This window comes from Panthera onca, chromosome B3, assembly GCF_046562875.1.
Source record: "Panthera onca isolate mPanOnc1 chromosome B3, mPanOnc1 haplotype 2, whole genome shotgun sequence".
Taxonomy (NCBI): Eukaryota; Metazoa; Chordata; class Mammalia; order Carnivora; family Felidae; genus Panthera; species Panthera onca.
The window spans coordinates 118,300,933-118,325,555 of NC_138344.1; the positions used below are offsets into that span (position 1 = coordinate 118,300,933).

The following is a 24,623-nucleotide window of genomic DNA, read 5'->3' on the forward strand; positions in this document are numbered from 1 at the left end:
AGGTCTAGCGGTGCGCCTGCGTGGTGGGGTTGGGAGGACAGAGGTCTCGCTGCCTGCAGTTCGCGAGCTCTGAAAAGCGGGCGGTTTCCTCTCGAGCTGCGTGCTGGTGAGTGACGCGAGACGGGCCCGGCGCCGGGGCTGCTGGGTCAGCCAAGCCCGAGGCTGGGTTAGGTCTTCCGGGTGAGGGAGGATCTAGGAACCGGGGTGACTTCCACTCTTCCCCTCGGAGCTGCCACGAGGCTGGCATTATTGCCTAGGTCACTATGTAGCAGGGTTCTCGCATAGAGAGTCGTGACACCACGGCTTTTCTTAACAGGAAGCAACTTTATTCCTGCCGGCACTGCTCAGTTGGGCTCGTACCGAAGAGCTGAGCTCCGAATGCCACCCGGTGTAATTTTTTAGGTATTTTCTACTTTTTTAATCTCCCACATGTGGTGATAGATACAAACATGCTGTCTGATTAAGTGGTCTCGTGTTACAAGGTCATGAGGGTTGTGGTTACCTACGCGCATAGCCAGGTTACCTTGAGGGTTTTTTTTTTTTCCTTAGGGAGGGGGGACCCTACCACAACTAGGTTAGAGAATGCTCTAGAAGAAACGGGGGCAGGTCTTTTGTTTGTTTTTGTTTGTTGTTGTTTTTTAATGTTGGGTGTAAACAACCTTAAGTTTGCACGTAATTGTGCTTAAGGTGCATCTGGGAGGTTCATTTAATAAATATTTATTGAGCACCTGCCATGTGCCAGAGGGTGAACATGAATCATTGAACAAACAGACACAAATCCCTGTCCCTTTGGCACCTGCAATCTGGGAAGCCAGTTTGAAATTTGGGCTGTAGATGCAGATATTTAGTAATGTCCATGTGAGTGGTTGGTAGTGGGAGCCAGAGAGGAAGGTGAGGCCAGTGGGAGAAGGGAAGAGCCAGGTAGGAATCTCCCAACCTGTTAGTCTTGGGCAGAGGAAGGAAGAAACCAGAAGAGTCAAAGGAAAGGGAGCGACAGGCCGGCAAGAGTGGAGGAAATCCCAGAGATTTCCACCTTTTATAACAAGGCCGGGGTCTGCAGAGCCATTTGGGCAGAATAATTGAACAAGATCAGGATGGGGAAGAGTTGTTTGTTTGTTTGTTTTAAACATGTTAGGAAGCTCGTGTTATGGAAATGGTTATGTGTTGTGTTTGAGTGTGGGTTCTGGTCTTTCTTTTGGGCAAGGTCTTCAACCTGTCTCTTCCTTTTCTCCATCTAGAAAAATGGGGACAGATGACAGTACCATCCTTATAGGGTTGTTGGGTAGAAGGGGTTCGAGACAATGATTATAAAAACTTTAGCCCCGTTCCTGGCACTTAGTAACATTCAGAGAACCTGCTGAGAGAAGGGCCTTTCCTAAGATCCCACGTGATTAGAACCAGGACGCGTCCTCTGGTCTACTTAGTTCAGTGCTCTTTTCTAATGCTAGGCTACAAGGTAGATACTCAGATAACACAGTCTTTATGAACAGCACCGGAGTGAATTTTTCAGTTGACCATTGATTTGGTGTTATTTGGGGATATGACTTATCACTAATTGGGAATCCATTTAATATCATAGCAACCAAATATGGTACGCTTAACATCAGTCAAAAAAGAGTTGAGTGTCCTCCCTACTCCTTCACTGGGGATGCATTTAACACCACCACCGCCTGTCCTCTCAGATCTAGAACTTGGTGTGTCATATTTTAGGATTTTAATTTTGTAACCCAATCAATTCTTTATCCTTTAAATGTGTTGTTTGTTGTGCTCTCAAGGGATATTGTGCAATTATCTTAACCTTAGTTAAATCTAGTGTTTGACAGTTGAAAAATTTCTAATTTAATACAGAGGGAGAGAAATTTAATGGTGTGCTTTTCATGCTGATAAAAAGTATTTGGACAAATCTACAGTGTGCATATTTTAGAGAAAGCACACATAGAAAGTAATCAGAGAAGAGGGCAAAATATGAAACTTATTTGGGAAGAATTCCTTTGATTGAAAATTATGATGCTGTTAATAATCTCTCTGGGGCAGTTATCTTTGGACCCAGCATCAAATGGAAAATTTTGCTTTTTAATTCTTCCATAATTTACACACAAGGTAATTCAGTAGAAAATTTCCTTTTAAAAATATGTTTAGCCCTACAAGACATTTTGGACTTCTTGATGTGAGGAGATAGGATGCACACAGTAACATCTTTAAAGATTCTTGCTTAAAAAAATTCAACCTGTGTCTAAATCGAATCTCTAGATCTAACTACCAGTCAAGGATAGGGAGGCGGGGGTGGGGGTGGGGTGGAAGGGTGGGGATAGAAGAATGAGGTAAATGACACCCTGAAGAAGCAAGCAATCAAAGGACATTCCATAGACAAAGGAATTTAGCAACAAATGTTTCTTCAACAGTCAATGGCATGAAATAAAATCTGTAAAATGGGGATAATGATACTTAATAGAAGATTAGGAGATACAGTGCCAACACCAGAACTTCATTTTGCTTCTTTCATTAGCTCAAATTGTAAACCCAGAATAAGCTGATCCTTTACTTCTTTGGCTATTTTGTATTTCAGAATTTCCTATAAGGTGAGAATTTAAAAATGCTCTTAATGTTTTACTTTTTTTTTTTTTTTTTTAAAGTTTTCTTTCTTTCTTTTTTTTTTTTAATCCCTCCACGCAACGTGGAGCTCAAACTCACATCCCCAGGGTCAAGAGTTACATGCTCTTCTGACTGAGCCAGCTACCACTGATGTTTTGCTTTTGTATAAATAAAACTATTAAAGTAATTTCCATTTTGACCAATGAATAAAAGAATCGTTGAACATTTGGTTACATCTCAAACAGCTAGTGTTTTTGTTTTGCTACTAGATTAACTTCTAGCTCTGGAGGAATATATCATGTTTTCTTTTAATCAAGTCACAGTAGGAGGCTTAATCAGGACGGTATAAAAATGAATGTGCCCGAATTATGAAGCCAAAAACATTCGTCTTCCTCAGCCTTTTGAACTTGTTCCTATTGGTAAAAAATTGTAACTAGATTTAGTCTTTCTTTGCATATTTGCTTTACGAGGCCAACTCTGGCAGGAGACTACATCTTTTCTGGATCCCAAAGATGGTTTTTTCCTTTCCTTGTTTGGAATCGTAAGTGTGCTTTCTTTTTTTTTAATTGTTGACTATTTTAAAACTTTGTGATTTAAAAACTTTTCTGTTTATAGGAGTTGCTCTATACAGAAGTCTTGTGAGACCACTGTGCAGCAAGGTGATGATTATACAAAGAGTGGTATTGAATTCCCGACCTGGTATGTATTTGTATCAAAGACCTGGTCTTTGATAATTATTAGTGAAAATGAAGGAACAAAAAGTAATAGTTAATGTGGTAAATTAAGGTAGGAAGATATTAACCCTAGTGGAGATATTAGAAGAAACTCTTTAAATAATATAATATTCAATTTTTTAAGTGATCGCTTATCAAGGCTATCTGTTGAAGAAAAAAGGTATTTTAGAATTATTACACTTAAAATGCTATATTACCCAGGGCACCTGGGTGACTCATTTGGTTAAGCATCTTGACTCTTGATTTTGGCTCAAGTCATGATTTCACGGTCATGAGATCGAGCCCTGCATTGGGGTCTGTGCTGACAGTGTAGAGCCTGCTTGGGATTCTCTGTCTGTCTCTCTCTCTCCCTCTCCCTCCTCTTTCTCTGCCCCCACTTGGACTCTCTCTTTCTCAAAATAAATAAATAAACTTAAAAAATATTATAGTACAAATATATATGGCTTTTGTTTTTTATTTACAGTATGTATGTATTGTTGATTCTTAAAATTTGTCTTTCTGTTCTATGTGAAAAACACTGACCTATGTCTGTGCTCACATCTAACCTGAATCATAGAAACTTAGGTATGAAAATAACCTGAGAGGTTTGGGCCCATGTTGCTTTGGTTTTACTGTTTACTTACTGTGTGGCTTAGAAAAATCACTTACCTATTCTTCCCCCAGCCCCTTACCTTTTCTGACTTCCATTTTAGAAAAGTGAGATGTTAGATTAAAGTGTTTATTCTTTTTCCACCTTAGACATTTGATGACTCAATCAGTAGGAAGTTTGCTTATGTTAACATAACTGAGTAAGCATACACTTTGATGACATTTTCTGCTTACAAATTTTTCTTTCTATATTTCAAATTTTCTAATTTCCTAATTTTCAAGACTTTATTTTATTTTATTTATTTATTTATTTTTTAAATATTTATTTATTTTTGAGACAGAGAGAGAGCATGAACAGGGGAGGGTCAGGGAGAGAGAGAGACACAGAATCTGAAACAGGCTCCAGGCTCTGAGCTGTCAGCACCGAGCCTGATGCGGGGCTTGAACTCACAGACCGCGAGATCATGACCTGAGCCGAAGTCAGACGCTTAACCGACTGAGCCACCCAGGCGCCCCCAAGACTTTATTTTAAAGTAGGCTCCACACCCAACCTGGGGCTTGAACTCACAACCCTGAGGTCAAGAATCACATCCTCCAGCAACTGAGCCAGCCAGGCACCCCAAGGCTTTACTTTTTAAAAAAATTACATTCATCCTCATGGGCCCCTCCAGCTCAAGCCCATCTCCGCCTGTGGTGTTGCTTTCGTAACCTTGCAGCATCCCTTGTCCACAAATGCCTGCCTATGCCTATCTGAATGCTGGTGCCCTCAGCTGGGATGCCCAGTGATAACAGCCTGCACGCAGCCCCTCCTGCAGAACTTAGCAGCAAGACAATCCCTGCCTGCCACCTGACCCTGATGGGAGATGAGAGAAGCTGGGGCTGGGGTCTCTTCTTCATCATTCAGCATATCGCATTTGGAGAGAAAGCGCATTAAAGTGAAGCTTCTGACTCTCCTACATAACCTATCTAAAATTGGATTTGGGAAATGGCTTTGATCAAAAAAAATTTGATGAGCAAATTGGACATTTGAGTCCCATTCTATGTAACACTGTCACATACAGACACGGGCCCATATCAAACTTTCCTAAGACACTAGTACATTCGGAGTCATCTCATAAAGTTAAATTTTATTTTGGAAAAAAAAAAATTATGGGGTGCCTGGGTGGCTCAGTCGGTTGATTGTCCTACTCTTGATTTTAGCTCAGGTCATGATTCTAGGGTCATGGGGTTGAGCCCAGAGTCAGGCTCAGTGCTGAGTGTGGAGCTGCTTGGGATTATCCTTCTCTTTCCCTCTGCTCCATTTGCACACGCTCTCTCTCTCTCAAAAAAAAAAAAAGAGAGGGCATCTGGTGGCCCAGTCAGTTAAGCATCCAACTCTTGATTTTTGCTCAGGTCATGATCTCACATATTGTGAGTTTGAGCCCTGTGTCAGGCTCTATGCTGGCATCACGGGGCCTGCTTGGGATTTTCTCTCTGTCTCCATCTCTGCCCCTTCCCCACTCGTACTTTTTCTCTGTAAAAAAATTTTAAAAATTACAATCCAGTTTCCATTTCTTCTTAAGATGAGGAAGAAATGTTTACTTAACTATTTATTTTGGCTGATGTGTTTCTGTTATGTTGTAAAATTTGATTTTCATAATTAAAAAAGATGGCTGTGAGTTTTTACTTTTTGAAATCTTACAATTTTACAACAGATGAGGTGATTTACCTGTAATAATCTTTAAAAAGGAATTTTGAAGTTGATGGCAATATTTTATAGGAACTGCTTGGAGAAGATAAAGAGCAACTGAAACTATTTGAAGAATTTATGCTGAGTTACAGAGAAATTACAGAACAATATAGATTTATTCATGTCTGTATTAAAAGGGAGTTCTCTGAATCCTAGAGTTACCTTTTAAAGAATAATAAATACACTTTGGCTCACGTCATGATCTCATGGCTTGTGAGTCCGAGCCCTGCATCTGGCTCTCTGCTGTGAGTGCAGAGCCTGGAGCCTGCTTTGGATTCTGTCTCCCTCTCTGTCCCTCCCCTACTCACGCTCTGTCTGTTTCTCTCTCTCAAAAATAAATAAACAGTAAAAAAAAAAAAAAAAAATCACAAGGACATACATTTAAAAAAAGAGAAATAATTACATAAGAAAGTGACTTTTTGATTTTATATTTTCCTTAATATTTTAGGAAAAAATGGTAATCCAGTGGCAGAAAATTTCCGAATAGAAGAAGTAAATTTACCAAATAATATCAATGAAGGACAAGTACAAGTGAGAACTCTTTATCTTTCTGTGGATCCTTACATGGTAAGAATCAGGATTTTGTGACTTGGTGAAGATTAATTGTATTTTCATATTTTTTATGTTGCATCTGAATTTCATTGTGCAATCCTCATGATTAATAAATATTTGAGCAATTATATCTTGAAGCCGGGGAATTACAGGTTGCCTTTGTTTTTATTCACTTGTGTTGTGAGGGAATGTTGTAGAAGAAATGTTTTCATCATAGTAGTACATGTTAATCTGATTCTTTCAAATGTCCAGATCACTTCCCGGTTGTAAATAACATAGTGAATTAGGCTTGGAAGTTCTCTCAGATTGATCTAGTTTACAAGGCAAGCTCTGTATAAGACCTTTATTCTAGTTGGTTTCTTTTTGAAGGAACAGACTCACTTATGCTATTTTTAGATAAAGAAGATTTATTGAAAGATATTGTGAAGGACTACAGTTGAGAAGCCCTTAGGCACATGGACTTAGTCTCTATAAAGACAGATAGATTTGGGGGCACCGGGGTGGCTCAGTTGGTTAAGCGACCAGCTCTTGATTGTGGCTCAGGTCATGATCTCATGGTCGTGAGTTTGAGCCCCACATCTGGTTCCGCGTGGAGTTTGCTTGGGATTCTCTTCCTCTCCCTTTCTCTGTGCCCCTCCCCTGCTCGTGCATATGCTCGTGCTCCACCCTCCCCCCCCCCCCCCCCGCCACGCCTCTCAAAATAAGTAAATAAACATTAAAAAAAAGAGAGAGAGTTTTTTCTTCTTTTCCTGTATGAATGCTTTTTATGTTATTTGCCTGCCTGATTCGAACCTCTAGTACATTGTTATATAGAAGCGGTGAGAGTGAACATCTTTGTCTTGTTCTTGATCTTAGGGGGAAAGCATTCAATCTTTTGCCATTAAATATGTGGGATTTTGCCATTAAATATGTAGATGCCCTTTGTCAGGTTGAGGAGATTTCCTCTTATTCCTGGTTTGGTTTCTGATTTGTTGAGTATATTTATCATAAAGAGGTGTTGGGTTTTTTTTATTGTGATAAAATAGATCTAACAGTATGCCATTTTAACCATTTTTAAGTGTATAATTCAGTGGCATTAAGAGCATTCAGTGCTGTGCAGCTGTTACACACTTTCCATATCCAGTACTTTTTCATCATCCTAAACAGAAACTCTGCCCTTTAAATAATAAAATCCCCATTATTCCCTCCCCCCAGAAGCGGTTTTAGATTTTGTCATGTGCATTTTCTGCTTCTATTGAGATGATCATGTGGTTTTTGTTTTTTAATCTATTTATGGTTTGTTATATTAATTAATTTTCAGATGTTAAATCCGTCTTGCATTCTTGGTCCTGGTGTGTTTCCTTTGATACGTTGTTGGATTTAGTTTGCTACTATTTTCTTGAGGTTTTTTGCATCCATAAAGCTGTGAGACTATATTCATGGTCTCTTGTTTCCTTGTGATGTGTTTGCCTGATTTTGGTACCAGGGTACTCTGGGCCTCAGAATGGGTTGGGAAATGTTCCCTCCTCTTCTGTTTTTGGGAGAGTTTGTGAAGAATTGGTATTCTTCTTTCAAAGATTGGTAGAATTCACCAGTAAAGCTATCTGGCCTGGGTTTTTCTTTTTGGAGAGTTTTTAAATGACTAATTCAATGTCTTTATTCGTTGTAGGTCTACTAGGCTTTTCTATTCCTTTTTGAGTTGGCTTTTGTAGTTTGTGTTTTTCTGGGAATTTGCCCATTTCATCTAAGTTGTGTAATCTATTGCCATCGGTTCTTAGTATTTCCTTGTAATCTTTTTTTATTTCTGAAAGATAGGTAGTAATGCCCTTTCTTTTATTCCTGATTTTAGTAATTTAAGTCTTGTTTATTTTTCTCTTGGTCAGTTTAGCTAACACTATGTCAATTTTGTTAATTTTTCGAAGGACCAACTTTTGGTTTTGTTGATTTTCTGTATTGTTTTCCTGTTGTCTATTTCATTAATTTCTGTTCTTTGTACTAGTTTTACAGCTTCCTTTGAGTCTTTATTTATGTAAAATAAAAAGTTAAAAGAAAATCAGGATAGCTTATTCAATCCAACTGGGTTGGATCAGTTAGTTGACTATGTACTTTGGGGCAAAAATTACATTCTTAGCTCAACCCCTACACCAGAATAAATTCCAACAGATAATAAAAAAAATTTTTAAGTGAAACTATAAAAATTTTTAGAAAAAACATGGGTAAACAATTGAATGATGTTGGGGAAAGACTTTGTAAGAATGACAGCAAACCCAGCTAATACGAAAGAACATGATTGATAAATAGATCTATTTTTAAAAACATTGTATTTTGTAAAACACAATAAAACAGGATGTACAAAATCAAAAGATCAATGGCAAACTTAGACAAATTTGCAATAGAAATAAAAGATAATAATGGCTGATATGCAGAAAGTTTGTCTATATTAGCCTGTGAACAGTTGGGCAAAGAGACAAATAAGCAATTTAGAATCTCTTTATATATTACTGTTCTTGTACATATGCTTGCTTCCTGCTTTTGGCTTTTTGAGTGCCCTGGTAGGGCACAGAGAAAATCCTGGCTGACCTCTTCTCAGGCTTCATTTACAGTGGAGACCCAATTGGCAATACCAATTTTCTGCCAGGATAGTTGTAGCCTTGGGAAGGCTCCTCTTCCCTCTGATCCAGGAGTGTAATTTCAGGCTCTGTCTTCAAGTAACACCAGTCATAGTTGATTATGCTTACCACGGAAAACAGTTTGACGACTTCATTCAAAATTCTTCCCAGGGTAGCAAGAAATTTTTCTTTATGGGCTAGGGGAATGAAGTGGTGACTGGTCTAGAACATTCTAAAGAGACAAAAGACAAATAGATACCGAGGGATAAATTAGGGCATTGATTTCCCATAGATCTAAAGATGCTCCACCTTTCAGTGGAAGCCAAGACAAGCTCAGTCAGGCTATCAGCCTCAATACTCTAGACTGTGCTGAGCAGATCACATGAGGAGAATAATTACCCCCAATTCAGGAGAAAAATGGCAGTGCACTATTTAGTATTCAGGGTCAATTCTTGATGATGATTGGTGTGGAGTTCTTAAGACTTCAACACTTCAATGTATAAATAAGACATAGCTCAGGGCATCTAAGGATTACATATGCCCTGATGAACAAAATGTAAAGCCTATCATTTAAGCCCAGGATAATAAATACAAAGTAAATTAAGAGAACACAGTTTACCAAAATAAAGCCAAGGTTCAGGGGTAGAAGGGTTTTAAAAATGAAACAGAACAGTCAAAAAGGAATAGTTGAAAACAAGCAGAAAGGATGTGTTTTTCACAGAATTCTCTAAGTTGGAACAAACTTCCTGTTCAGCAGAATTCCCTCTGAGAGACTTATAGTGAGATAAATTCATGACCCAAGGATTTTAGGGGTGGAGAGATGATGAAACAATTAAGATTATGACATGAACTGGATTCATGATCTTCACTTCTAAACACCCCCAACTTCAAATTTTTTTTTTTAACGTTATTTATTTTTGGGACAGAGAGACACAGAGCATGAACGGGGGAGGGGCAGAGAGAGAGGGAGACACAGAATCGGAAGCAGGCTCCAGGCTCTGAGCCATCAGCCCAGAGCCCGACGCGGGGCTCGAACTCATGGACCGCGAGATTGTGACCTGAGCCGAAGTCGGACGCTCAACTGACTGAGTCACCCAGGTGCCCCTAAACACCCCCAACTTCAAAATAACAACAAAAAACCTCTTTTTCCTCCAGGGGAGTATATAGGTTCTCTGTCCACTCATTTCATGCTACAAAGCACTGAGTTTTTCTTGAGACTGTCTCTTCATTCTCTGTGTTCATTCTGTATGTCAGTCTCAGGTCCTGTGGATCCTCCTTCCTAAGTACATCTCAGTTCAGTCCACTTCTCAGTAAACTTCAAGGACGTGTATTCAGTCTGAGTCATCATTGTTTCTTTTTCTCCTAATGGAGTATCCTTGCAAACACTCTTCGCCCCCTTAGACTGTCTTCCACACTGCAGCCAGAAATGGTAGTTGTATAATAACAACTAATCACGTCACCTTTACGTCTAATGGCTTTCTTTTAGTCTTGAGATAAAGACTAACATTTTGGGCATGGTCTAAGATGCTACATAGTCTGGTCGCTGTTTGCCTGCCCAGCCTTACTATACCCTACTTTACTTCTTCCTCTTGGATGCTGGCCTCACTGGGCCTCTTTCTTGTGTAACACACCGGTGCCTTTTTTGCTCAAACCTTATATCGATCATGTTTTTCCTTTGCTGTATTTTTTAATGCTTTCATATCTTAGGAGCTTTCCTAATCCTGGAGAGCCAGCTCCTCCCAGCATATTTTAGAGGTAACAAACAACTTGCCTGGAACACACCAAACTGCCTCCTTCATCTAACTCACACAGGTGATTTTCCCTGCCCCAAATCACCCCAGGGCCTGGTACCAGACAACTAGGGACCACCCCTCTAAGCCAGATCCCACTGAAATTATTCAAGCTGTCTCCTCCTAAACTTACTCAAATTTCCCTACCCTGTCTTGTCCATTTCTTCCCCCTGAAACCATAATAAAGACTCTGGGCCATGCTCTCCTGTTGCTGTTTTTTCTTCCTGACTAACTCTGGTGCTTCCCCCTGTGGCCCTGTGTGGTATGGTGTGCTCCTCCTCTTGGGACTTGTAAGTAATAAACTCTTCTTCTTTTTTGTAATACTTGTCTTTTTGTTTTTTATTTTTTTTTTGAGAGAGAGGGTGCAAATGAGTGAGGAGCAGAGAGAGAAAGAGAATCCCACAAGGGGCAGAGAGAGAGAGAGGAGGAGGGAGAGAGAGTGGGGGAAGTGGGGCTCACCCAATGCAGGGCTCGAGCTCACCCGAAGCGGGGCTCTAACTCATGAACCATGAGATCATGACCTGAGCATCGTGACCGAAGTCAGATGCTTAACCAACTGAGCCACCCAGGCACTTTAAACTCTTCTTTCAAGGTGGGTGTCTCTGTGTCTGTTGTTCTTCCATACCTGACTACAACAAAATCCTGAGTACAATTAAAACAAGCCTTTATACGTGTTGTCCCTCTGTCTCCCTCCCGCTCCTTTCCTGTTACCTGCCCAATCCCTATTACTCTCTTAAAGCCTGCATTAAAAAGATTTGCTTTGATAAGTCACCTTCCACCCTCAGACTCGTCTTCTCTGTTATATTTTCTCAAAAATGTACCTTGATCTTCAGCATTTCTTCCGGTTGTAATGAAGAATGATCTGTGTAGTTCTTAGATGTCTGTCTTCCCTAATAAAAAGTAAACTTATGAAGACAGAGGTCTTATTTGTCACTGTATTTCCAGTGACTGGCATGGCGTTTATTAAGTATTAATTAAAGGAAGGAGAGAAGAAAATAATTTTGGTTCCTTTTACTAGACATTGTTCTTAAAAAAAAAAAAAAAAGAACGTATCCAAATTCATAACTCATTTTAATCCCCATGTTTACACAGTATTTTCCATGGTTATATTTAATGTATATATACTATTTTTATTTTATATTTAAGTGACTTTATGTGTATTTTCTTTTTTTTTTTTTTAAGTTTTTTTTTTTTTAATTTGATGAAGTTCAATTGATCAGCGTACTTTCTTAATTTTTTTTTTTTTTTTAACGTTTATTTATTTTTGAGACAGAGAGAGACAGAGCATGAACGGGGGAGGGTCAGAGAGAGGGAGACACAGAATCTGAAACAGGCTCCAGGCTCTGAGCAGTCAGCACAGAGCTCGACACGGGGCTCGAACTCACATACCGTGAGATCGTGACCTGAGCTGAAGTCGGACGCTTAACCGATTGAGCCACCCAGGCGCCCCTATGTGTATTTTCATATGATAAATGAGTCCAAATATTATTTTGGTGGTTGTATAACATTCGATTGTGTTGACATCATTTGCTTACCTATAGAGAATTATTGTTTGTACTTTCTCTGTTAGCCTTATTTAAGAGTCAGGTCCTTGGTCCGGCAGTATTCGGTGGCTGCTGCACTTGCTTTCCAAGAATACTTGGAGGGGCACACTAGCAGAAGTGTAGTTAGTATATTCTCCTAGAAGCTTCTCCCTTAATTCCCTGTTTGGTCATTTACCCTGGTGAACTGAACCCACATAGTCAAGTAGCCTTCTATCTTTTCTATCTCCTGGACCACACTGTAGGCCTCTACGTCTTGGCTTTCATAAGTGGGCAAGAGTGAGCCACAGAGAGGAAGAGAGCCTTGATTACTTCCCAGAGAAATCTTTAGCTCTAGTCCCATGGAAGGGTGTGGTGCCACTGTGACATTTTGCCTTTGTAGTAGAAGGAGAACATCCACCCAAAGTTATGGGGTATGATGTAGGGCTTGGCCTGAAGCTGTGATGAACAACTGTGTAAAAAATTGTTTCATTTCTTTTGGGTTATTTCCATTGGGGAAGCAGAATTGCTAGGCCAAAATAAATGAATAATATTACAGTCTATATGTTGGTAGTTTGCTTTCTATAAAAATTGGACAGTTTTATAATAGCAACATGTTAAGTGTAGCTAATGCGCCACAATCCATTGAAACCATTGACACATTATTTTTGCTAGCATAATGTAATATTAAATTTGTTTAAACATTTTAACAGCTTTGTTGGAATATTATCACGTATCCTACAATTTATACATTTAAACTATACAATTCAGGGGTGCCTGGCTGGCTCAGTTGGAAGAGCATGTGACTGTTTTTTTTTTTTTAAATGTTTGAGAGAGAGAGTGAGTGTGTGTGTGCACGTACACACTCACGAGTGGGGGAGGGGCAGAAAGAGAGGGAGACAGAGGATCTTAAGTGGGCTCTGTGCTGACAGAGGCTCTGGACACTTAACCGACTGAGCCACACAGGTGCCCCAAAAAGAGCATATAACTCCTGATCTCAGGGCCATGAGTTTGAGCCCCAGTTTGGATGTAGAGATTACTAAATAAATACATTTTCAAAAAATAAAGTGTACAATTCACCGGTTTTTAGTCTGTTTACAAAGTTGTTTAACCATTACCACAATCTGATATTAGACCATACTTAAAGTCCTTTCTAATTGTACTTATTTTTTAAATTTATTTTAAAAAATTTTGGGGGCGGGGACACCTGGGTGGCTCAGTTGGTTAAGCGTCCAACTTCATCTCAGGTCATGATCTCGTGGTCAGTGAGTTCAAGCCCTGCATCGGGCTGTACTGACAACTTGGAGCCTGGAGCCTGCTTTGGATTCTGTGCCTCTGTCTCTCTCTGCCCCTCCCCCACTCACACTCTGTCTCTCAAAAATGAATAATCGTTAAAAAAAATTAAAAATAATAAAATAAATTTTGATGTTTATTTCTTTTTTGAGAGAGAGAGAGTGCAAGCAGGGGAAGGACAGAAAGAAAGAGAGAGAGAGAGAGAGAGAGAGAGAGAGAGAGAGGCAGAATCTGAAGCAGGCTCCAGGCTCTGAGCTGTCAGCACAGAGCCCGATGTGGGGCTCAAACCCATGGACTGCAAGATCATGACCTGAGCTAAAGTCAGATTCTTAATGGACTAAGCCACCCAGGCGCCCCTCTAATTATACTTCTTTACTTGTTAGAGAGGGGATACATTTTTTTTTTAAAAGATAGAGAATAACTGAAAAGAAGATAGAAATTAAGATAAATTTAATTTGTTTAGCACTTTACTTAACATTACTGACTATATACCTTTCTTTTAGTCACCCGATAAATTAACAAACTGGCCAGTATTATCAGGCAGAATTATCCTCATCAACATTTTCTTTTTTTAGCGTTGCAGAATGAATGAAGACACTGGCAGTGATTATATAACACCTTGGCAGCTGTCTCAAGTGGTTGATGGTGGAGGTATTGGGATTGTAGAAGAAAGCAAACACGTACATTTTACTAAAGGCGATTTTGTGACTTCTTTCTATTGGCCCTGGCAAACCAAGGTTATTCTGAATGGAAGCAGCCTTGAGAAGGTGATGTATAATATACAGTACAGTAAAACCTTGGTTTGCGAGCATAATTCGTTCCAGAAACAGGCTTGTAATCCATAGCACTCGTATATCAAAGGGAATTTCAAGAATCGTTGGCTTAGTTGTGATCGTGTGACATTTGACATCATGTAGTACTCCTGTTGCAAGACATCACTCATTTATCAAGTCAAATAAAATTTTTTAGAAATGTTTACTTGTCTTGCGGAACACTCGCAGAACAAGTTACTCACAATCCAAGGTTCTACTATCTGGGTCTTCCCCTCCCTATAAATCATTGTGCATTTGGCATTCGGTTCAGTGGGTTATCAGGGAAAAAAAATAAAAGCATACATTTTCTTTTAGATGGCTGCTAAAATGTGGAAAACCTTTGTTTCTTTTCCACTGTTGGCCGTAACTATATGACAGTTCTTAGATTATTAGTGAATAGTGTTGTTTTTCATATTTAATTTATTTCTTGAATTTTACATATATAAAATAAAACCTGAATTGTAAGCATCAAAAAATAATTTATACCAAGGGGGCCAGAAGTTCTCTTATAGTTGTATGCTTTAAAGTTTCCTATGAAATTGCCATTTGACTTAAACTCATTTGGTTTGTGCTTAAAATTCCATTTTGTATCAAAAGTCCTGAGTTCAGTGTCTGTTGTTAGTTGAATTATGTGAAATTACCAATACTTGTCTGTATTGACCTATAAAACCTGGCAGCTTCATGTAATGCAACCCAATTTATGTCATCAGGGAAGTTATTTTATGTCTCTGAACCTTAGTTTCCTCATGTGCAAGATGAAAATAGTAGCTCTTTCACAACTGAATGTGGAAATTAAATGCTATGATAAATATGACTAACGCTTTCTAAAAAGCTTTATAAAATTTTAGTATTTTTTATTATTAGAAATTCTTTTTTTTTTTTTAAGTTTATTTATTTTGAGAGAGAGAGGGTGCGAGGGGGGTGAGGAGAGAGATCTCATGAACCATGCATGAGATCATGACCTGAACTGAAATCAAGACTTGAATACCTAGCCATCTGAGCCACCTGGGCAGCCCTGTTATTATGAATTCTTATAATCAGTTAAAGGTGACTGTTAAAATACAAACGATATGTGGGAGATGTTATACAATAATTTTCAACTTAATGATACCAGTAAAATATATTTAACAAGAAACTTCTTAGCAGGAAGAAATATTCAGCAGGTTCTGGTTTTTCCCTGTCATTTTGCTATGGAGGGAAATGGGGCAGCTGGGGAGAGCTTCAAAATGCTTTCGGCACAGTTATTAGAAATGAAAAGGAATTCAGAAGGGATGGAGAAAGGATATTTGCTAAACACAAACCTGTCTCCCAAAGTTTCTATATTGGACTTACTAATAAATATTACCTACATGATATATTTTTGTGTACTGTAGACCTAAGTATTGTTGACTTTAATACCTTGATTGCCTTTATGTACACACTAGATCTGACAGCCATTTAAGACTGCTGAATACAAACTGCCATTTTGTTTATGGAAGTTTAACTACAAATCAAGTTAATGTGGTGAATCTTCTTTCTTTGAAAAAACTTCTTTACGTATTTTTGAGAGAGTGAGCAAGAGAATCCCAAGCAGGATCCAAGCACTGACAACCCAGAGCCCAAAGCAGGGGGTCTATCTCACGAACCATGAGATCATGATGTAAGCTGAAATCAAGAGCCAGATGCCCAACTGACTGAGCCACCCAGTCCCCTTGGAATTGCTCAGAGGTTTTAAAACCTTCCTACTTTGCCTAGTGTTTTCCCCTTAAGTGTTTCTTTCTTTCTTTTTTTAAATATACTTGGCAGCATTGATAAGAAAGAATGATAAGTGTCTTTCATGTAGAATTCTTTAAAGTTTTTGTTTTTTACTATAAAGAGAAGTAATACTTATTTGTTTTTTACTTTGTACAAGTAAATTATAGAATTTTCACTAGACTGAAGAATGGTTCACTGTTCTAGAAACCATATCAGGTTGTTTATTAAAATCTGCTTGGAATGCCATTACAAAATACCATAGACTGGGGGCTTAAATGACAGAAATTTATTTTCTCACAGTCTGAGATCTAGGTGATGGAAAATTTGGTTTGTAGTGAAGTCTTTCTTCCTGACTTGTAGTTGGCTGCCTTTTTGCTGTGTCCTCACAGGGCATTAGCCTTTCTTCTGTGTACGTGCGGAGAAAGACCTCTGGTGTCTCTTCCTTTTCTCCTAAGGATGCAAGTTCTGTTGGATTAGGGCCCCTCCCTGATGACCTCATTTAACCATGATTATCTCCTTAAAGGCCCTGTGTCCAAATATAGTTATATTAAGGGGTAGGTCTCAACATCAGAATCTGGGGGAACACAACTCAATCCATAACAGGTTTTTCTCTGCCTTGTTCATTTAAAATAGGAATTTCTAGTATTATTTTTTAAAGTTAGATATTTTATTTTAGGTAGACCCACAACTTGTGAATGGACACCTTTCATACTTTCTTGGAGCTATAGGTATGCCTGGTTTGACTTCCTTGATTGGGATACAGGAGAAAGGTCATATAACTGCTGGATCTAATCAGACAATGGTTGTTAGTGGGGCTGCTGGTGCTTGTGGATCCTTGGCTGGGCAGGTAAACTTTCTGAGAACTATTTGATTTTCTAAAAACTTGAATTTCTGGATACATGTATATAATTTAAAATATAAAATTGAACAAATGTATAATATTATTTTATATATTTCTGGTAGGAATGATGTTATTACCTGCCTAGACTCTCTTCATAACGATATGGAAAATGTAGATTTTTGTATCTTGTTCTCTGTTAACCAGAAATAGACATGGTAAATGCTAGAGCATTGCTCTAATCAATATAAGGAAGAAACCCATAGAGTACCTATCTGGAATTCCATGACATGAATTAAAAGACAAACTCATATTTTTAAAAGGAATCTTCAAATAAGAGAGCACTTACTGGGTTCTAGAAATACAGTAAAGATTATAATAGAATTTTAAAGTATATTGTTTCATGACTAAAAGTCTTTATTGAAACAAAATATTTTCATAGGCCTGAGAAATCTTGAATTGCAAGTTAGTGATGTTTTGAGTCTACTACTTTTATGAAATCAGCTTTAAATTGTGAGATTTTAACATTCAGACTAAGTCTAATTTTAGTCAATCTTAATTTGTTTTTTAGCAGTGGCATTATATCTGGTCTTAATTCTTTTGGTTTCAAATAACTTTTAGCCAAAGTCCTGTAATCTAACCTAAACTGTGATGAACACTCTCATATACTCGTGATATCTTGTATACTCACATTTTTACACTTAAATGTAGCAACGGAAAGTTGTTTACTTTTTTAAAATCTCCCCCCTAGATTGGCCATTTGATGGGCTGTTCCAGAGTGGTGGGAATTTGTGGAACACAGGAGAAGTGCCACCTTCTGACCTCAGAACTGGGCTTTGATGCTGCAATTAATTATAAAAAGGGGAATGTGGCAGAACAGCTCCGTGAATTTTGTCCAGCTGGAGTGGATGTTTACTTTGACAATGTTGGTGGTGACATCAGTGATACAGTGATAAGTCAGGTTGTTTGCCAATTTGTTACAAATTTGAATGCTACATTTTATTTGCTGTGCTTTTTACCTGATACCGAAAAAAACCTATAGAATTGTAGGGTTTATTGTGAGAAATAATGTTAATGATCAGTATTGTAATTTAGTGATGCAGAAGAGCTTGCTGACAACTACTTCCGTTTGCTTGCAGATTTGCATATGAGCATCAATTTCAGTTCTTTGATAGCAGTATTGTATTTTTCACCTGCAATTTATTTTTATCAAAAATTACAGTTGTAGGGAGGTGTGCCTAGCTGGCTTGGTTGGTCGGGCACGGGATTCTTGATTTTGGGATTGTGAGTTCTAGACCCACGTTGGGTGTTAGAGATTACTTAAAGATAAAATCTTAACAAAAAAATTACAGTTGTATTGTTCCAGTGGTGAAGTTTTGACCCTAATTCCTCATCAACTAACTCACTCACAGCCATGGCCTCTGACTTTGGGTAGGGAAATGATTTTCATAGATTATAGTTATTTACATTTTTTTTTTAACGTTTATTTATTTTTGAGACAGAGGGAGACAGAGCATGAACGGGGGAGGGTCAGAGAGAGGGAGACACAGAATCTGAAGCAGGCTCCAGGCTCTGAGCTGTCAGCACAGGGCCCGACGCGGGGCTCGAACTCACGGACCGCGAGATCATGACCTGAGCCGAAGTCGGCCACTCAACCGACTGAGCCACCCAGGCGCCCCAGTTATTTACATATTTTTATTGACAATGTTATAAAATATCAACATTTGCTATTAACACGGCATTGTCCTTTACTATGTACACACACACACACACACACACACACACACACACACACATATTGCAGTTGAGGTTAAATTATTTAAAAATTCTCTTAACACTTATTCATTTTTGAGAGTGAGGGAGACAGAGCAAGAATTGGGGAGGGGCAGAAAGAGTGGGAGACGCAGAATCAGAAGCAGGCTCCAGGCTCTGAGCTCTCAGTACAGAGCATGACGTGGGGCTCGAATTCACGGACCGCGAGATCATGACCGGAGCTGAAGTTGGACGCTTAACCCACTGAGCCAGGCACCGAAGGTTAAATTATTTAAATGCAAGGAAATACTTTACTGCTGCTACTAACAGTAGCAACAACAATGATGATACCGGTGTAATTCTTTTGTGCATTACCAAACTCTCAATTACCTCTGTTCCTTTGGAAGGGACTTGTTTCCTGGCTAATTAAAACTCTTAAATACATATAAGGAGTAAATCTTCAAAGCAAAATCAATTAATTGGCACCAAAGGATTAAATTACAGTAGTCAAGGAGGCTTTTGCTGAGGCAGCCATAAAATCAGTAAACATAGGAAAGGCATGTATCTTAGGGTATAATCATCAATTTTTCCTGAACAGATGAATCAGAACAGCCATATCATCCTGTGTGGTCAGATTTCTCAGTACAACAAAGATGTGCCTTATCCTCCTCCACTACCCCCTGCTGTAGAAGCAATCCAAAAAGAAAGAAACATCACAAGGTATGGACCACCCTTTTCCCCTTACTACCAGATTCATGAGTTTAAAGATCATAGATGTATATGAAATGGTAGTGTTTTTCATATATAATTCTTCCTTATTAAGTAAAACTTGAAAATGGACATTTTTTTCAGTATTTAGGTTTTTGTTAACCAGAGCCCTGGCAAAAACTTTTTTTTTTTTTTTTCACATTTATTTTTGAGAGACAGAGACAGAACATGAGCAGGGGAGGGGTAGACAGAGAGGGAGACACAGAATCAGAAGCAGGCTTCAGGCTCCGAGCTGTCGGTACAGAGCCCTTCACGGGGCTCAAACCCACAGACTGCAAAGTCATGACCTGAGCTGAAGTAGGACGTTTAACTGACTGAGCCACCCAGGCGCCCCCTGGCAAAAAATTTTCTAAAAAACATATCGGTTCTATCAATCTTTTGCCAGTCTTTTTTTCCCCAAGTGATAGAAACTCAATTCACATTGGCGTAAGTGCAAAGGTAATTTATTGGCTCACGTTTCTGAGCAGTCCGGTATTAGTATTGGCTGGACATAAGGTTTGCATAGTGGCATCACCAAGTTTTTCTCTACCTTTGGGCTGTGCTTTCTTTTGGGTTGGCTCTGTTCCTTTGCAAGCTCTTCTCTTGCAGCAGATCAAGAGGATGACTGTTATCTCTAGTCTTACATGTTACCAAGTTAGCAACCCAAGCAAAAAGAGAAAGCTCTCTTCCTCTCAGTTTTATCAAAGCTGATACTGGCTCCGACTGGCCTAGCTTTGGTCACAGGAGAGTGGGAAAAGGATATTACCCACAAAGTAAAATCACAGTGCTAATTACCAAACAGGGTTTTAATGCTAGCCAGACCACAAACAATAGAAGCCCGCTACACTTACACATGTAACTACACCTAAAACTGTATCTGGCCTGATTCTGTGTGATTAAGTCCTGATGTTTGAAAGACTAACAAATATTAGAGTTCTGGAATGATTTGATTTTGAGCTCTTTCACCCTCCATAGTCTCTGATCATTATCCTTTTCTTCCCCACTATAGAGAAAGATTTCTGGTGTTAAACTATAAGGACAAATTTGAGTCTGGCATTCTACAGCTGAGTCAGTGGTTTAAAGAAGGAAAGCTAAAGGTAGAACTTGCCTCTATTCTTTTATCAATATCATTGATATTGACATAATTGATATACTTTTGTGTTATTTGAATTTATTATAGTGAACATATTAGCTTTGTAATAGGAATTCCTACAAAATTGCACTGAATATTGTAAATTAAGTTTACTCTCAGGTGAGTATAACTTCCTAATTGAGAAACCCTCTACTGTCAGTCGCTTTATCTAAAATTTTATTAACCTTTACTTTTCTTAGATTATAATACAAGATAAAAAGGTGTTTTTTTTTTCAAATTTTAATATTCATTAATTTAACAAATATTTATGGAATGCTACTATGTGTTAGAAGCTGTGCTTTTTTTCTTTTCTTTTCTTTAAAGTTTATTATTTATTTTGACAGAGAGAGAGAGAGAGAGAGAGGAGAGAGAGAGGGGGACAGAAGATCCAAAGCAGGGTCCATGCTGACAGCAGAGAGCCTGATGCAGGGCTCAAACTCACAAACCACGAGATAATGATCTGAGACAAAGTTGGTAGCTTAACCAGCAGAGCCAGCCGGGTGTCCCTAGAAGCTGTGCTTCCTCAAAATCTTTTAAGCACCTCCCCGTACCCCTATCTCACCACCACTATACTTCTTTCCTGCCCTCCCTGATAGCCTGATATATTTCTTGGTTGCTGGCTGAAAATCAGGAGTTATTCATCTGGGGTCTAGAGACACTGACCTGGGATGTTCTTGAAACTTGCAAATGACAGGCAAAGTTACATGTGCATGTGCTTATGTTTATATACTTTGTTTTCTGAAAAGAGGGGATAGCTTGTGATGTTGCTAATTGAAGATTAGACAATGGGAAAAGAGGATTTTATTTTTTTATTTTTTTAAGAAGATTTTATTTTTAAAAATCTTTCAATAGGAAACTTCTGTGCTATGTCCACGAGATGAAGAAATCTATTTTTAGACAGAAAGTGCTAAATAGTATTACTGCCCTTTGCCAACATGGAGAATATTACAGTTGACCTTGAACACCTCAGGGGTTAAGGGCGTTGACACCCTCCATGCAGTTGAAAATCCCCATGTATCTTTTGACTCCCCCAAAACTACAAGTAGCCTACTATTGACCACAAGCCTTACTGATAACATAAACAGTTGACTAACACATATTTTGTATGTTATATGTAATTTATACTGTATTCTTACAATAAAGTAAGCTAAAGAAAAAAATGTTATTAAGTTACAAGGAACAGAAAATACATTTACAGTACTTATTTATTGAAAAAAAAATCTGTGTATAAATGGACCTGCACAGTTCAAACCCGTGTTGTTCAAATGGTCAACTTTAAATAGACATGATGAAGTCTAAAGAATACTATATTTGGTTATTTTGACTTACAGATTAAAGAGACTGTGGTAAATGGATTGGAAAACATGGGAGGTAAGATGAGTGTAGGTTTATTTATCATATGCATGAGCTAAGCACAAATATTCCCTTTTTTCCTTTACTTCTACTTCCCTCGTTTTTTTTTTTCTTTTTAAATCATTTATTTCTTTCCTGTAAACCCATCCTGCAGGTTTACTTAAATATCTTAATCAAACTCCATTAAAGTTCAGCTTAATGGTATTTAAGAAAGTATTGTTTTCACATTTCAAGTCATCAAATAAGTATTTCTTTGGTTTTGAAACAAGTTATGAAAAAAAATACAAGTATCACAAAAGTGATACCTTCTAGGTAACTTTTTCAGATTGAATCGTTCTAAGACATCATAAGATTATATTAAACAGATTTTCAATATTTAGGGTTTTTTTTTCCCTAACATACACAGATTTCAACATTCTTTTGTCTGTTTAAAATGAAAGAGATTATATCAAACTGTTTTTGTTTTTTTTTTTACCTTTTTAGGAAAAAATATTTAATACATTTGGTCAATATGTTTACTAAACAACTTAAATTTTACTCATTTTCCTGGCATGACATGCATATTTTACTTAGTAAAACTTTATGGTTAGATTTCTATTATTTTTAATAGTAACTGAAAAATTGTGCTGGCATTTTATCCACATACTTATTTGCTTCTAGTCTTCAGATTCTATAAACAGTGAACACTGAGGTAGATACCAATTAAACATTTCTAGTTTGGGTAAAAACACATTTTTAAGATGTAAATTGAGTTAGTTTAGTGGTTTTGCCAATATTTCACTTGAGGTTCTCTTCATGAAAATTTCCTTCTATAGTTAATATTAAAATAATTGAAGAAATTATTCAAATTAATTGCATGTGTTCGACCTACTGATAAACATGTATGATAGTGACATTTAGGTTTTCATATAACCTAGTTTGTTTGTTTTCTTTCTAGTTGCATTCCAGTCCATGATGACAGGAGGTAACATCGGAAAGCAGATAGTTTGCATTTCAGAAGAAACCTCTTTGTAATATGTATAAGCATCTTCATCAAGGAAATACACAGATTTCTTTCCATTTTACTCAAAGATTTTTAAGATATTTCATAAAAAAAAATCTTAGACTACAGATAGCTTTTTTTTTAATGTTGATTTTTGAGAGATAGAGACAGAGTGTGAGTGGGGAGGGGCAGAGAGAGAGGGGGACACAGAATCAACGCAGGGCTCAAACCCACAAGCCATGAGATCAGGACCTGAGCTGAAGTTGGATGCTTAACTGACTGAGCCAGCCAGGTGCCCCGAGTACAGATAGCTTTTAATTTGAATGTGATCATAGGTAATATTTTCTAGTTGGATAACATTTTTTCCTTTATCTTCAATATCATATATGTTCTCTGTATCCAACATGAGTATTTACAATAATAGACTGAAGTCAACATGACATATTTTTCTTTCCTTTACCAATATTACATATGATGTTTTGATTAGACAGTCTGAAACCCATAGAGATTTGATGTAACTCTTTAGCAGATCATACAAAATAAACAGATTTTTACAGTTAATAACTTTCACTTAAAATAGAATGCTTGAGGGGTGCCTGGGTAGCTCAGTCGATTAAGCATATGACTCTTGATTTTGGCCCAGGTCACGATCTCACGGTTCCTAAGATCTAGCCCTGTGTCAGCATCGTGTGCTGACAGCGTGGAGCCTGTTTGGGATTCTCTCTCTCCCTCTCTTTCTCTCAAATTAAAAGAAATATATATAGAATGCTTGAGAAGACACATTGTAAATATACGTTGACCTGGAAATGCTTTACATAACTCTTGAACTGTAATTTGGTGTAAGAATAGAATTGGTATGGCCTTTCCATGTGGAGATGGAGATGGCAGAGTGTGTGTAGGGGTTTTGGGGGAATCCAGAGCTTGTGGAGCAGTTTTTAGGATACAGAGCAGAGGCTTTGTGAAATAACTGAGGTCAGTTAGGTCGATGGAGACAGTAGTTTACTAGAGGATGATCTATTTGTGTTTTGCTAAATAATTTACTGTATAGTCTAAAAACTCATATATTGACGAAAGCAAGTTTGTTTCAGGTTAGCAGGCACACACTGTCACATAGTGTAAAGATTCCAAGGGCAAATAGATATAAACATCACTTGAAGTTTTAGGTGATTAGAAAGATTAAGACAACAAAGACAGTTTTAGCAAATGACAGGACTTAAAATGACAGGACTGACTGAACAAATTAACAAATGGTTCTGAACACGAGTTTCAAGATCTATTAATGAACCTCTAAATAAGAGGGTTTGTTTCATTAATTTAATCAACCATTTGCAACAATAAAATCGAGGATATTTTTCTAAGTGTTGTGCTGGTTTATGGTCACCTGTTTACACCCTGCAATATACTTTTGTCTATAACATTTGTAGAAAGTGGATTGAAATTTTGTTAGTAATCATTCACTCCAGTTGACCTCAGTGTTCTCTTTCTTGTTTTATATACCTTTCCTGGACCGTTTCATCTCCAGAAAGGTCTGTATGTCGATAACTCCCAAATCTACACCTCTATTTCTGACCTTTTACTTGAGCTGGGGACCTCCAAGTAAAACATCCTTTTGACATCTGGGATAAACTCTGTTTATCTAAAGTGGAATTACCTTTCTCTTACATGTTTCTACTTTGTTTTTAAATCACCATAGTTTGTGCACCCAAACTACTACTCTCTCACCCGTTCAGATACCTGTTATGAAATCAAGGCTTGTGTTTAACCTTGAGAATACCCTTCTTAGAGAACTCCTTTAATTCCCACTGCCACGATCTTGAGTTCCTCGTCCTTTGGCACACAGCAAGTATTCAAAAATTAATAATTTGAAAGTCTGTCAACCCCATTAAG

The 24,623-nt window shown here is 38.0% G+C and overlaps 1 protein-coding gene across 5 annotated transcripts; it reads left to right on the forward strand.

Moving 5' to 3' along the window:
- PTGR2 (prostaglandin reductase 2) lies at positions 1-24,094 on the forward strand. Of its 5 annotated transcripts, none has more exons than XM_060620228.3 (10): positions 1-106; positions 3,208-3,291; positions 6,092-6,210; positions 13,962-14,153; positions 16,609-16,779; positions 17,522-17,731; positions 19,121-19,242; positions 20,279-20,366; positions 21,733-21,772; positions 22,692-24,094. In XM_060620228.3, exons 2-10 carry the CDS (start codon positions 3,255-3,257, stop codon positions 22,766-22,768), a joined length of 1,056 nt encoding a protein of 351 aa, XP_060476211.3. In that variant the 5' UTR covers positions 1-106; positions 3,208-3,254; the 3' UTR covers positions 22,769-24,094. The 5 variants fall into 5 exon arrangements, with proteins under 5 accessions (XP_060476211.3, XP_060476216.1, XP_060476217.3 ...); XM_060620232.3 differs by lacking the exon at positions 1-106 and adding an exon at positions 147-166; XM_060620230.3 differs by lacking the exon at positions 1-106 and adding an exon at positions 287-390.
- Positions 24,095-24,623: the final 529 nt, after the last annotated feature.

Bases quoted from the DNA above. Each gene is read 5' to 3' on its own strand.
- PTGR2 (XM_060620228.3), top strand. From the start codon at position 3,255: ATGATTATACAAAGAGTGGTATTGAATTCCCGACCTG. The intron at 3,292-6,091 runs GTATGTATTTGT...TTAATATTTTAG, and splicing joins GGTATTGAATTCCCGACCTG to GAAAAAATGGTAATCCAGTG. The intron at 19,243-20,278 runs GTATGGACCACC...TCCCCACTATAG, and splicing joins AAAGAAAGAAACATCACAAG to AGAAAGATTTCTGGTGTTAA.